This window comes from Pithys albifrons, chromosome 2 (genome assembly GCF_047495875.1).
Source record: "Pithys albifrons albifrons isolate INPA30051 chromosome 2, PitAlb_v1, whole genome shotgun sequence".
NCBI classification, from domain to species: Eukaryota; Metazoa; Chordata; class Aves; order Passeriformes; family Thamnophilidae; genus Pithys; species Pithys albifrons.
The window spans coordinates 24,891,030-24,906,086 of NC_092459.1; the positions used below are offsets into that span (position 1 = coordinate 24,891,030).

Consider the following 15,057-nt stretch of genomic DNA (forward strand, 5'->3'; position numbering starts at 1 on the left):
GACATTTTCAAGAAGTTTTATATGGAGAAGTGGAAACAGCTGCAAGTTCATCAGCCACGTGTCCTAAGTCAGTAAACACAAAATGCAATGTCAATAAATATAGCTCAGATCTATTTTTAGGCCAGAAAATATTAGTATATTATCCTAGCAGAGATATGGCTCCTTGTCAGAAATTAGCTGATGGCCACGTGAAGCGAGGTGGAGTGAGGCAATACAGTCACGTTCTGCGTAACACACCTCTCACGTGTCAGTGACCATGAAAACCTCCTCTGTACAACCCATGGTTTATAGAGGTTAGACAAAAACCCGGAAATTTGGGCAAAACCACAAACCAGCCATTCCTTTGTATAAGCCAGCACTCACTGACGAGACTCAGAACTGAGCCGCATATTTTTTAGATCGAAAAAACAACTTCGGTTGTCTCTTGTGATCTGTATAGTACCAATAGAGTCTCATACAGGAGAAAGACTTAACTAGTCAAATACAACTAGAAGAGTTTCAGATGAACTGAATCTAAAAATAGGCTGTTATTTCACAAAGCTGGCGCTGACCCACATTGAGGTGTTTCCCAGATTGCCGGTGTCCAGCTGGGAACTGCCTGCCATGCCTCCATCCCCAGGGCACAGCAGGGATACCATCGGTGCTTCCCACCGCCGGGCGGGCTCCGAGTGCTGATGTCTGCCTTTCGGGAATCCTGTGCCGTGGGACCCGCTGCCTCCCAGGAGCCAGAGACGGCACAAGGATGAGAGAGCCCACGATGTTTTTCCCACACCACTTCTGGCCTACTGGGCTGACCTCCCATCTGTAACACCAGAAAGCAGGGGTTTTATCCCGACTTAAAGAACACGGGGTAATCTGCAGACAAAACGCGCTAAGAGCTTCCTGTCGGCGTTAACTCGCCAAAGCGGTTTTGCAGACCACGGGCGAAGGGCTCGAGGGATTAAACCCGCCCGGTGCCGCGCTGCGCCACTTCGCGTCCAGCGGCCCTCATGGGAACGGCTGTCCCGCCTCGCCCCGCCACGGCGGCTGCAGGGGCTGCGGGCGCAGAGTCGGGACTCGCCGTCTCGGGGGAGCCGGACGTGGCAGCACGGTCCTCCCGGCGTAGTCGGGGGCGGGAGCTGCGGCCTGAGGGGGCGGGAGCTGCGGCCTGGGGGGGCGGAAGCTCCGGCCTGGGCGGGCGGGCCCCGCTGTGGGCTGGCCCTGCCCGGCCCTGCCCCGAGGGCGCCCCCGCCTCGCGCCATTCACGAACCGGTTCCCGCCGGCCGCCTCCGCCTCTCGCGCCACCGGCCCCGCCGCCGCCACGCCCCAATGCGGCTCGTGCCCGCCCCGGACGCGCGGGCGGCGGCTCTGATTGGGCGGGAGCGCCGCTCGTCAGTGATGCGCGCGGGAGGGGGCGGGGCCGGGGCGCTCGTGCGGGAGGCGGCGCCGAGTGTCGCTCCTGGTGCAGCCTCGTCCGCCCCGCGCCGCCCGCAGAGCCGCCAGCCCGCCGCAGCCGCTGTATGGTCCTGCCCCGCGCCGCCGCCGCCGAACCCCCGCCGGCAGCTCCGCGGCCTCCAGCGCCTCCGCCGCCTCCTCCTCCTGGTTCTGCTCCTCCTGCCCCCGGCGGTGGCGCCCGCACCCCGGCTGTATGATCAGGCTACAGTCTTCAATGAGTAACCATATTCCTGTGAGTGTCGCCCGCCCGCGCCCCCCGCCCCGGGCCCTCGCCCCGCCGTCCGCCCACCCGTGCCCGGCTCCTGAGCTTCTCCCCCTGCTCCTCCATGTTGTCTCTTTGTTCTCTCGCTCGGGCCATGCAGGCTGCAAGCGGCCGGGCTGCGGCTCCCCTCGGGCGGGCCGAGCTGCGGCACGGCTCGGCCTCTATCCCGACCTGGCGCCCCTCTCCTCCTGCCTCCGCCTGCCGCCCCCTCTTCCCTCCTCCGCCGGGAAAGGAGGAGGCGGCGACCTCTGCGCGGCTCCCGGGCGGGTTGGCCCGGGCACAAAGCCGCTTTGTGAACGCGGGTGCCGCCTGCCCCGCCCGGCCGGATCTGTGTGGCGGTGTCGGCCGGGCCGGGCCGTCCGCCGGGAAGGGCAGCTCCGCTGGGGCCGGGGCTCCGCGCCCAGGACCGTGCCGGGAGCCCCCTGCCGGGGGGAGGCCGAGCCGGGCGGCGGCTCCGGGGGACAAGATGGCTCCGCGTCGGAGCCTGATCGAGGCGTGATGTGAACCCGTGACCGCCGCAGCCGGGGACACTGCCCGGCCCGGCCCGCGCGGCGCTGCCGCGACCGGGACATCTTCTGCTCTCCGGGGAGAGCGGGACAGGCGGACCGGGAGCCCGGCACCCCGCGGGTGGGGGCGGCCGGGGTTGCCTGGGCAAGCCGGGGCTTGCCCCTGAGCGGTGTCGGCCGGGCGGGATGCCAGGCTCGGCTCCGCGGCCGGAGCTCCCCCCCGCCGCGGCCCCACGTGCGCGGCGCGGCCCGGCGGCTGCTTTGTCTCCGCCGGACTCGGGCGGGGAGGCAGCGCTGGCTGCGAACGAGGACGTGAGTCCTTTCCAAAATGAGCTCTATGCAGTGAAGGTGGGGTATGCCCGAACTCGGGTGTGCAGCCGGCCTTTTTCGGCAGGAAACGTCCGCAGAGGAGTGATTTAAGTATACGGTGAAGCGGTTGTTTCTGTAACAATCAGCCTCGAACCTGAGAAGCTCATGATTGCACTCAAATACCTTAATTTTGACCGAACCTGCTTTTAAGACCTTGCCATCTGGCTTTTTAAGGAGGGCATTTTCTTTCTGGAGGTGGATCACAGTTCAGCATTGGAAGGTTTTGCTTTCTTCGTACGCTTGCCGTTTCCTTTTTTTTTTACACTCTTAGTAATCTGGATGCCTGTGCTGCCTAACATCTGTGGCCACAGAGCACAGTGTGTGTTTAAGCACAATCAAATAACACATGGCTTGCTGGTGGTAGTATGCCTTCCAAAAGCAGGGAAGTAAGAAAGACAAAGAATTAACAAAAGCAAGTAATCTACGGTAATACGAGGAGGATTGTTTGCTCTCTCGTAGCCAGCTATGCACATTGCAAATATTATGAGCTGACAAATGTACTGTTTTTGTGGCATGAGGGTCGTCCTGTGATTCTACTGGAGACAGCTTTCCAATATGTTCTGCCTGCATCTGCTGAGTCCTTTGAAAGCAGTGACTCAGAAGTATGAACGCTGTCTCTTTGTCATCTCATAAAACTGCCAAATCAAGAAAACCTGAAGATTGCACATCTGAAGATTACACTTAAATGTCAGCTCATACTATTCTAGTGATGAACAGCAAAGAGTTTTCAAACTGTTCCTGCAAGACAGAGTTGTTTTGGGGTAAAGTGTGGAAGGAGCAATATAGAAATTGTACAGCAGTGAGAGGAAATATGAGTGAAAAATAAAAATGAGTGACAGATATAGTAGGAGCCAAGGGAGAAGGATGTCATTGTCTTACTGAAACCAAATGTGTTAGTAAGGCAGTAAATAAATAATTTTAGCTTTGTCTCATAACTTCTCTGTGAAACTTTTCTGACAGAATACATGGCACATAAGAATGGTGGATCTATCCCAGTGTGTAGGCTGACTGTAAGTGATCACTTCTAAACATTAACCTGAATGCCCAGATAAGGGTAAACTAGCAGCAGATATTCACCTTCTTTAAAAAAAAATAAAGCTTGCTCTATTGGATCAATAAAAGATATATTTCTGTGTTAAACCATAAATCCTTACCACTTCTCAGTTGCAAATTCCTCTTCGGTATTCATGGCATTATTAATGTCAATGAAATACAGCAATAACTGTGTTTAAGTGTATGTGGTAATTTTCTCATGTTATTGCTTAAAATATAATGGAATCTTTTTTAGTAGATCGACAGGGTTTATGTACTTTGCTGTTGAAGTGACGATGTTAAGTCATTTTGAGATTACTTCGAAAACACAAGAGGAAGCACTGGACAAGGGGATGGAATGGGTTCTGTGATGTCTTATTTTCCCCAATATCTGGTATCATGCTTCTTTGCGTGCTGTTTTTGTGGTCCACATAGAAGAACTTTGAACCCAGTCACATGGCTTCAATTTCATCATCTCTGGAAGTTGCATTGACTTGTTATACAGGAAGTTTTGAGATAATTTTTTCTTCTCCCTTCGCTGATACTTGAACCACAAGAACATCCTACATGTCGCAACAAATTTGATAAACCTTTGGATTCTCCCTTCCTGTCAGTGAGATATGAGTGTACTTTCTTAGGCAATGGGTTGCTTTCCATGGTCTAAAATGGACAGTTATCACTGTGGATATCACAGTACAGGCATTCGTGTGCCCATAGATGGGAGGCACACCTTGTCGATAGCACCTTAGGAAGGTGGGCCTCTGTCTTTCGTAATGGCTTCGCCTTCGTACCCCTTACCCTCCCACTCTTCCCTGACTGCCGTGGCAGTTGCTATATTTTGGCCTCGAGTAGTAAGAGGAAGTCAGGGCCATCTGTCAGTAACTTTTTGTTGGGTAGTAAGTTAGAAGAACAAACTGCCTTGCAGATGTTCTCAAATTGTCATGAAATGTAGCTTGGTTTAGTTTTCAAGTTTTGACCCTGTGGTTTCGGTAGGTGAGTGTGTGTCAGGTCTTGACTTCAGAGAATGTGAGACCACATAGTTGGTTCCAGCTATAAATGTTTTCTGTCTATGGGCAGGCGGATTGAGCAACTGAACCATCTTGCTTATCTTCTGAAGGTAAAGTGTCATGTAACTGTGTAAACAAGCACTCTTGTTTGCATGCTTTTCAGGATGCTACAGAGTTGTGAATAAGGATGTCTACAGCATGGGATACACCCCTCTGCTTTCCCCAGATCAGTAATGATCTAATAGATTACTTTGTAAGCTGTTTTTGTCAGACATGAGTGCTTTTCTCAAACCTTGAATTAACATGCATGTGAATCTGCTTGTCAGTGAAGACAGATACTTTAGCTTTCTGTCCCAAAGAAGGGCATTAATTAAAGCCTTTCTTTTCAAGAAGTCTTCCTCCTACTTGAATAGACTATTCTCTAACCTCTCCTAGCATAAATTAGAGGGGATGGTACAATCATAACTAAGATGGCTTTAACCTGTAATGGACAGGTTGCCTTCTCTTAACACATGGCCCTACCTTATTAGTGTTAATTTTTTCTAGGTTTATTTTGATGGCTCTAACAGTCAAAATGTTGTTAAGCTTTCTGTTATGATGGAAGCAGCTACTTCTTTTTCCAGAATCCTTCAGTGTTAATTTTCCTCAAGGAAAACTTATATGTAAATTGAAAAGAATATGCTGGATTTAACCAACTTAATGGTACAAACAATGAGTTAGTATTACTCTGTTAGAAGAACCCTCTGCATACAACACTGTTCGTTTGAGCTTCACTTACACAACTTTATGCTTTCGTGTACTGTCTTTTTTTGATAGCTTACCTATCAAAACTATATGAGATAATACAGTAATTTTAAAGCTGTATTTCCACCCCCCTTGAAAGTTCCTGACATCATTTAAGTTCCCTCAAAGCCTGAGATTGTCTTAATTACTGCAATGCTATTTTTATAGCTGATTTCTCATCTTCCAGGTGTTTTTGCTGAAGATGGGCAAAGCCATGTCCTGCAGCTTAATGCCCTAACACAAACAGCATGCGCGTATACTACTTGTTTTTAAGTTTTCATTTATTCCCAGAACAGAACTAAACTAGGCTGGCAGAGCTGTCTTAGGATAGTACATTGTGTTGCTGCCTAAACGAATAGGTCTGCATGTGAAGCTGTACTGCTGAAGCTTTACTGTTTGGTGAGAAGTGATGGCATTCACATCAAAGGAAAATGTGAGCTTTGCTTCTTTATAATGTGGCAGCAGCAGTTGCCAAGGCAAACAGTGCGGCTTAAATACATGCTTGGTTAGGTCCTTAGTTGTGTGAATTATTAAGGTGCTGATGTGTCTAGTACTGACTGTTAAGTCAGTAATTAACAAAATGAATTCCTTTGTAAGGGTTAATGACACATAGAACCCAACTGTAACATTGCATAATCTACTGGCTTCACATTTGTATAAGAACTTGAACTGTGTACCGAGTTTCCAGATGTGATTAGCAATTTGCATTTAAATGAAGGCTTTTTTACTTAAATAATACTTTGCTGCCTGCCCTTTTCCTTATCCCCACAGTGAGTTTGTCTGGTATCTTGAGTACTGCTAGTTGCATGCTATGGTCAGACTATCTAGCAGGCTGGATGAGTCCTGATTACTTCTTTCTTCTTACCTGCCCCAGTATGGCTGTGTGTTAACTGCTTCCAGTTACTCTTGTTTTTTTTCCCAAAGTCCCCATCTTGCATATTGAAAGGTTTTCCCCCCAATGACTCATTCTGTGTCCTCAAGTTCACTTTCATGCATTACTGTTTCCAACAGCCTCCACTCCCTCATCCTCTACCAGGGAAAAGGATTCTTGGAGTTCTTCCGAGTCTGAATTCTCCTGGTTCCTGTTACTCCACTGGCCTTTGACTTCAGAGGATTCTTCTTGCTCCTTTTTCATGCCTATTATATTTAGAGTTCTTCCTGTCTCTCAAGTTGTTCAAAAATAAAAACTGCAATAGCTTTTTTGAAAGTAACTGGCAAACTTAATCCTGCAAAATCTCTACTATCAGCCACTGGTAATATCTCTGTAATGGCACCAAAGTGCATGTGAAATTGTCATCTTAGTTTCTTTTTGTTAAATTAATTATCATATTTGTTAGAAGACTGGAGAGTTTTTGGGTTTTGTGGGTTTTGTTGGTTGGTTGGTTTTTCTTTTTAGTTTTTGTTTTGTTTGTTTCTCTTTTACAAGTCATGCCTGTGATTAACACTAACTCAAAATTAGCAGGAAGCTGTCTGAAAATGAAAATGAGTTGACTGACCAACATAAATATTTTTTTCTGTGAAATATTTGTAGGAACAATTATTATGTTTCTCTCTAGTACCTAAGTATATTTAGTGGGCACATGGTTTAACTTGTACCTCTTTTGGGAAACAGAACTCCTCTCATCTTCCCTTCTGTTCCCTAGGCAGGTATCAGCAGCAGCACTGGTACTGTGGCTGGGCACAAAACTAACTCCTCTGCTCTAAGGGTTCCATAGTGCAGAAAAGCATATCTTGGTGATTCATGTGCAACATCTGCAAATGAACACCCAACTCAGAGCAGTTCATTTGCTATCTTAATTCCTGGTTACCTCTTGCAGTAATTATATATATAAATTTAACCATGGCTAGACAGCATACTACTGGACAGGAATAACCTGTTCAATAAAGTTGCCTGTGTACTTTTTTAGCTACATTGTTACTGCTAACTTGGTAAATTGCTAAGTCCTGGTGTAAAAAGACAGTTAAAAGCATATGAAGGTTGCTGTGGGTCCTCAGCCTTTAGTATGTGAAATGTTCCTTAGTTAAAAATCTACATGCTTTGAAAGTCTCCAGGTATGCTCAAAAGCTCAAATTTTGTTGTTCCGCCCCAAAGACGACATTGGCTTTCATGGCCTCCTATTTGAGTCAGGTGAATTTATACACTTTTTTTTCTACTGGCTGTTCTGTATGTGAATTAATGATGCTTACATGGAAAGTAAGTTTTTAGCCATTAGGACAAGTGATTCTACATCTAAGTAGAGACTGATAGTTTTTGTCCAATGCTGAGACTGAATATTCAAGGAATCTCATCTTTGCTTTCATGGGACTACTTAAGGTCACTGTAACTTTAGTAGATGTGATGTCTCTCAGTTCAGAATAGAAGGGGCAGTTGTATGAGTATCCTGGAAAAAACTATGCTTTATATAAATACTGGGGTTCTTAAAACTTGTTGCTATGTTTAGCACATCTGAATTGGTATTTTAATACATTTTGGGGTTTGGTGTTGAAACCCTACATGAAAAGTTTGTATTAAATAAATATTTATTTTCAGGTAATCCTTGCTAAGAAGGGTAACAGGATTCTTATACAGACTTAATTCTGGGAATAAAAAATAAACTTTGTGAAACTGCAAAGTTGCTGTGTTTTTATTTTTTTATTTTATAATGCTTGATGTCTTAAAAGTAATTTTATTTCACCTATAGTCATTATGCTTTTTTTTTCTCCTTCTTTCTTTACAGCAGTTCTGTGGTGTTCTTGGTCACACATTTATGGAGTTTCTGAAGGGCAGTGGAGACTACTGCCAGGCACAGCACGACCTCTATGCAGACAAGTGAACTGTAGAAATTCATTACTACTCCACCAAGAAGCCCCCCTAAGAGTGGTTAACCAGGATAAGAAGTGTTGAATTGAAATTGGCAGAGCATTTAACAACAGAATTCAGACCTGGATGGGGTAAACCTCAGTGCACTGCCTTTCTTTTGCCTCAGTATTACTGGATTCAAGAATTGCTGCTTCTTGTTAGGAGGTTCATTTCACTTCCCATTGCTCCCAACTTCATACTTCCAAGCACTGAGAATTTCACGTGGAGTATAGTGAAGTAGACTTCAGTTTCTCAACACCACTTCTGTATTAGAATTTTTTTAATCCTTTCATAATCTTGTTGCATGTTTAACTAAATCAATATGGCCCGAATGAACCGCCCAGCTCCCGTGGAAATCACCTACAAGAACATGAGATTCCTGATCACACACAACCCAACCAATGCAACCTTAAACAAATTTATAGAGGTAAGACCAGGACAGAATTCTTAGTGATGTATTTTTTTGATGCCTTGGCAGTGTGCTATTTTTACAGTATTTACAGTTTCCTTCTTCACTAGTTGATAACTGCTGTGAAAGCCATATGAGGAGGTACTGAAACTGTTTGCATATTGACTGTTTACAAATACTGGTGCTGTGCTTTAAAGACCTACAGACAAATCTCTTCAGATATACTTTGTCCTTAACAAATGTAATTCTGAGACTGAAGCCAAGTAATAGTTAGACTGCCTAGTATACAATATATTAAGTACATTGTTTAGGTCTGAAAACAGAAGTTATTTGGCAGAGCAATACAAATATCTGCTAGTGGTATGAACTTGAATTCAGATTAGGCTGAAGTGGTATAACATTTCCTTGCACTTACTGCATAGTGATTAAAAAGGGGAATAATTCGCTATATGTTGTGGGTCAGAACCTCAGTAACAAGAAACAGGCTTGCAAAATGCTTTAACTGCCTCGCTTCCTTCAGTATTAGCAGATCATAGTTTTAATGTAGCCTCTGGTTCATGGTGTCTACCTGAGTGAAATTTGTGGCAGTAGGCTGCTTACTGTGCATCCAGATCTGCTGAAACTACTTCCAAGTGTTTTGGCACATGCTGAAATCATTTACTGACTAAAGCCAGGTGGCTTGGCAGATATTGCTGGGAGTGAGTTTATCATCTAAACCTGGTGTCCAGCATGTTGGAACTATAAAGAGCACCGATGTATAAAGTGTATGCATGTATGCAGGTGGGTTCCTGCAAAGTTACTGCTGGTAAGGTCAGAGTTTGCAAAATTCTCATTAGCAAGATTTTAGGTATGAGTCAGTTCTGCATTTGGTGCAGGATAGTTTACAGGAAACACAGTGAGATGACATTTGATGGCATTCCACCCTCACAAGGAGATAAAGTAGGCTTAGGGTATGTTTCAGACATTATCATGGTAGTTACAATGTGAGCGATGAGTTGTTACAGGAACAATGAAGAGTGATTGCTTTTTTTGGATAACAGTAAAATGGAAAGCTAAATTTTGTTATTCTCTAGTTAGGACAACTCAGGATCTGGAATAATTTATTGTCCTGTGCTCATAATTCTTAACAGTAAGTGATCTTACAAACCTGTTGTTCCAAGCAGAGAGAGAAAGAAGGGTAAGATTTAAACCTTGCTCGGAAATGCTTTTGTGGAAGAATGTAGCCTTGCAAACTAGGAAACTTCCCGTGCCTTTAAAAGGAATAATCTTTTTGAGATGGACTACTTGATTAATCAATATCTGGCTGGATCTGATTTTAGATCAAAAAAAGTCTGATCCAACATAACAAAACTTGGTTTGCAGATAAGACTACACTTGCAGAAGAGCTTAAAGGTATCTGGCATTAGCACACTGGTTTTTAGTTATTTCAACTTTTGGTGTTCTTTGCAGATTGGCAAGCACTTGTATTGAGGTTACTTACCGAAACTTTTTGAAAGAGGTACTGAGTAAACTTACTAAGAAAATTAAATGGTAAGTAAAGCTATTTTACAACAATTTTTTTTCACTCCTTAGGAACTTAAGAAATACGGTGTTACCACAGTGGTAAGAGTGTGTGAAGCTACTTATGACACTGCTCCGGTGGAAAAAGAAGGCATTCAAGTTTTGGTAAGTAATGTAAAAGCATAGTTTAAAACCAACCCATTCACCTCCCCACCCTTACCCTTGCCAAAAAATAATTCTTTTGATACCACCTTATTAACTCTATAAGTGTAGTCTATCAGATGATGGAGGAAGAAGCTGTGCGGTCATTACTTGTCAGGAAACAAATTTCAGTTTTGAGCAAAATCATATGCTTCAATGAAAACTGACTGAAGGAATGTATTTGTGATATTCCTATAGTCATACTGTTAGAAAATCATAAGATTGAGTGGTTTCCTTAGCTGTCAGCACTTTACCCATTGTACCCCTCCCTTTTTTTGCCTATGCACACATCTTACAAGCAAAAAGAATTCTATCTTGATGTATTTGTCATCCTGTACTCTAGGATTGGCCCTTTGATGACGGTGCTCCACCATCCAACCAGATTGTTGATGATTGGCTAAACCTCCTTAAAGTTAAATTTCGTGAAGAACCTGGTTGTTGTATTGCTGTACACTGTGTTGCTGGTCTTGGAAGGTGGGTGAAGCTTTAAAGATCTATTTAATTCCTGGCCAGACTTCTTAAGATCTAGTACAAAAGTTTGAGGCAAATCTAAAATAGTCACGTATCCAGTATTGGAATGACCTCATGCTTAAAAGTAGTTAAAATGGCAGAAACTGTTGTATGTGTATATTAAAGCCTTTTGGTCAACAGATGATGCTACAATCACAGCTCTCACAAAAGTCTGCTGAATTAAGTAAACAAGTATATTCTTGTACCAAGCACATTGATAAGTGTCCCATTAGTATTTTTGTCTTGCTAGTCTTTTTTTCTAATGGATTTGTTTTTTAGTGACTCGCCTGCTTCCTCTTCATCTCCATTTCAGCAGTATCTAAAATGGAGGTTTCTGGTTTTGCTGTCCATAAGCCTGCCTTTATCCACTGCATTATGGCTTCATATGTAACAAAGTTGACTGTAGTGATGAATGTTATCAAAAACAAAGTCGTCTTCTGCTACTTAGAGTGATACCTGTTGGATTTTCCTAAAAATTGGGCAGTTAATTAGTTGAAAAGAATATCCTAGCTTTCTATCATGTGAGTTTTTTCTTATAACATACAAAATCACTTAAGCTTACCTACTGAATGCACAATTCTGTTGCTCATGTGTGGTATGATTTTCCTTTTTTTTTGACCCATAAATTGCTAATGTATTTGTTTCATTTCTGTCAAGCTTTCCTAACTCAAAACTGTATTCTGTCAGATAAAGAATACTGGCAAGCAAGGAAATCCTCAGGGAAGTGCAGATTTCATCTGTTTTAAAACTTGTGGCACTACCAGGTCTTGTCAGTTCTTACTGAACCTGACCCCTCTTCTGGTTTCTGCTTGCGCGTTCTGACTGCTTGTAAGAATGCTTCATTGTGGGGAATAGAAAACCATACACAGCTCTTCCCCAAAATCAACTGCCTTGAAATAAATGGTTAAAGATTACTTTCATTTTATTCCTATTGTACTCTCCTATACCTAAAGTTAGATGAACAAAGCTGAGGTTGACTAGAGTCAATTTAAACCCTTATCTTAATGAGAATGGGTAACTCAAAAACAGGTGGTATAATGGCTCAGTTAGTATAGAAATACCTTCTGCCTCTTTTGCTTTCCCAGAGAGGAAACATGAGATACACAGAAGGACAGAAGAGAGAACCAGGTAAAGCAGACTTTTTTCTGAGTATGCACTGGCAAATCTAAATGAATATGATTTCTTTTTAACCAGAGCTCCAGTCCTAGTTGCTCTTGCACTGATAGAATGTGGAATGAAGTATGAAGATGCAGTGCAGTTCATTAGACAGTAAGTATGAAGCTAATATGTAGCTGTTTCCAAGATTTAACATGTTGATCCATCACGGGGCTCTAAAGGAAGTTCCAAATTGTTAGTTTTGATTTTTTTGGGGGGGGGGGGGGATTGAGAATAAGATCCTTAATTTACTATATCTGAATTTGTACTGCATACAGTCGGTGTTGTAGACTTGGCCTGTACAATGGGTTTTTTCTATTCCTGTGGAAGCCAGAATCAGTGCATAATCTTTTGAGGTTTAGAAAACACCCAAACACCAACAAACCCCCTAACTTTCAGTTAGATCAGATTTCTCTTTATTTATTTTACATATGAGAGGCAGAATACCTTTGGAATTTAGGTTCTGTCTTCTAGCTAGAACTAACACTTATTCACATTGGTGGATCCTTTATTCTGTATTAGACCAAAGTGTGCCAAGAAGTTCTTCCTAGTCTTTTCTGGTGGTCTACTGAAGACAAATATTTTCTTGGATTTTTTTGATAATTGTATGTAAGTTTGATGAGAACAGTTTTAGTCACAATGTCTTAATTTTGCAGGTTTCAGCTATATTTAAAAGAAGCTGCAATTATTATAAACGGTACTAAAATACTTCTTGTATAATTGCCAAGTCTTTAAAGAATTAAATTCAGCTTGTACTGGTTGTATATAAAGTGAAGAATAGGAAGCCTGGTACATATTCCAGTCAGTTAAGCATGTACTTTTTTTTTCACATACTTATGGTCTGAGAAAACAAAGCTCAGTTTTTGTTCAGCTTCTTATTATGGGGACTTGAAATGTTTATGTACTTTCATGATACTGTAAGCTTTCTGCTTTTTGTATATCAGAGGTAGAACACTGTCTAAAATGCTTTGTACTCCTCTGAGCATGTGGTCCAATGAGGTATTTGTGAAAGGAAGTTACCACCCTCTTTCCTGGCACTGAACTTTGAATTATCCCTATTTTGGTTAAAGCCTTGACTTAAAGGTGGCTTTTTTAAGTGACCTAAAATATTTTTCTTTGGTTGGTGATATTATTTCACTGGGCAGGAGATTTATGTTCTGTTTAAAATATGTTTTCCTCTATCTAGGAAGCGACGTGGAGCTTTCAACAGCAAGCAACTTCTGTACTTGGAGAAATACCGCCCCAAGATGCGTCTCCGCTTTAAAGACTCCAATGGTCACCGAAATAATTGCTGTATTCAGTAAAGCTCAACAGCCTTTAGTACTTCTTTGGGAATAATGGATGGAAACTAGAATTAAGCAGACTGCATGCTAAAGACATCAGTCTGGTATTTTTTAGTAGTAAAGGAAGCTTCCTTAGGAGTATTTAATAGGCTAAAGGCTCAGTAGAAATGCAACTTCTATGTTTAGGTAAATATCCATCTGTTTGGAGGCCCAGTAAATGTTTTTGCTGTACCCTGTTTCTGAGCTGTCTCCTTGTTCATTGATTACCAGATCAAATACCCTTTAATCATGCCATTGAGTCTTACCCACCTAGTTTCAACTACTCAAAATTGGGATACTAAAATAAATCAGTCTGTAGAGAGATTAGGTGCCAAAACACCCAGCATATCAGCTACGTATTTTTCGTTAAAATGAGTGTAATTCTGATGATATGAGAACTACCAGCTTATCTGGACCTTACTATCTTTTTTTCTACAATCATTTCAATATTAAAGAATATGGCCTCTAAAGTAGTCTTGCCTGCTCACTCTGTTTTTGTCTCCCACAATCGCACTAGAATTACCAGGATTTGCACAGTCTGTCTTTTTAATACTATGAATTACAACAACTTTTTACCCTTGCATACTTTTCTGTTACGTGCAGACCTCTCCATTTTACAAGTCATTACTCTCTGGTTATTCATGTAGATGATCTTTTAAATTGTACAGAAGCACACAAGTCTTTAATGTCTCCAGACAAAAAGCCTTACAGTAAAATTATTGTTGGCACTTCATGTGCAGCTTAACAGAGGGCCTGAAAAGGTTGGGAGGGGCTATTTAATATTTCTAGTAAAATGTTGCCTTTGTCTTGTGCAGGAAGTATAGAATATGCCCTTTACTTTAGTAAATATTTTTTTAAAATGTAGAAATGCTTTGTTATTGTAGCTAAAAATTCTTAATCAGAGAATTTCTGAAAAATCTTGTAGTTTTCTTTTACTGTACCTATTGAGAGTTGTTTACCAACTATTGCTTTGTTGAAAGTGTGATTTTTTTTTCTTTTTGTTTTTCCTCCTTGAGTTTCTGCTATGACTTGGGCAGACCTCTGTAATATTTTGTATGCCTTTCAAGCTGCGTAACTTAATATTTGGATACTTGATAATTTGTTTTATTATGTAATTGATAAAATGGTGATGTGTATTAATGTTAGTTCAACCATATATTTATACTGTCTTGGGAATGTGTGGTTATAGTTCTGTGGGAGAAATACTTTGCCAGTGTTCACCAGCTTGTAAAATCTAGTGCGAGAGCTTAAAACATCTAAATAAATACTGAAATGCACTTACAAAGTTTGCTGAAATGCTCATCACTTTCACTTATTTTTGTGTACTTTGTCAGCAATCTTGAGGTGCCTAAATTCAGAATCTAGTCAGGCATCTGTTTTTCTTTTTTTTCTTTTTTTTTTAATTTTATATCTGGGCCTGAATGTCCCCTTTGCTGTAATGTTTGCTGTTTGTTTTACTCATAAATAAATGTGGACAAAAATTAATGGTAGAAAGCACAGTATTTCTTTATGTAGCTTACCTGTGACTTGTCCTCCGCAGTACTAAAATAGGTTACTTGCTTAGTAGTATTCTGGAACCTGTTTTTGCAGAAAAGGCAGAAGAATATATGCATCAGTAAAACTTGAAGAACACTTGTATCAGTAGCATTAGAATTCAGTTAAAAATGTGATACAATGCTTCATTTTCATGTCTGAAGGTATGTCCAAACAGAAGATATCCCAAAAATT

At 42.4% G+C, this 15,057-nt stretch overlaps 2 protein-coding genes across 2 annotated transcripts; both read left to right on the forward strand.

Moving 5' to 3' along the window:
• Nucleotides 1-1,392: 1,392 nt before the first annotated feature.
• On the forward strand, nt 1,393-8,219 carry LOC139668703 (uncharacterized). The gene is made up of 2 exons (XM_071548503.1): nt 1,393-1,666; nt 8,111-8,219. The coding sequence occupies exons 1-2, from the start codon at nt 1,628-1,630 to the stop codon at nt 8,204-8,206; spliced, it is 135 nt and encodes a 44-aa protein (XP_071404604.1). The 5' UTR covers nt 1,393-1,627; the 3' UTR covers nt 8,207-8,219.
• Nucleotides 8,220-8,227: 8 nt separating this feature from the next.
• Nucleotides 8,228-14,814, forward strand: PTP4A1 (protein tyrosine phosphatase 4A1). Its single transcript, XM_071548502.1, has 5 exons — nt 8,228-8,659; nt 10,214-10,306; nt 10,686-10,816; nt 12,047-12,121; nt 13,194-14,814. The coding sequence occupies exons 1-5, from the start codon at nt 8,555-8,557 to the stop codon at nt 13,309-13,311; spliced, it is 522 nt and encodes a 173-aa protein (XP_071404603.1). The 5' UTR covers nt 8,228-8,554; the 3' UTR covers nt 13,312-14,814.
• Nucleotides 14,815-15,057: the final 243 nt, after the last annotated feature.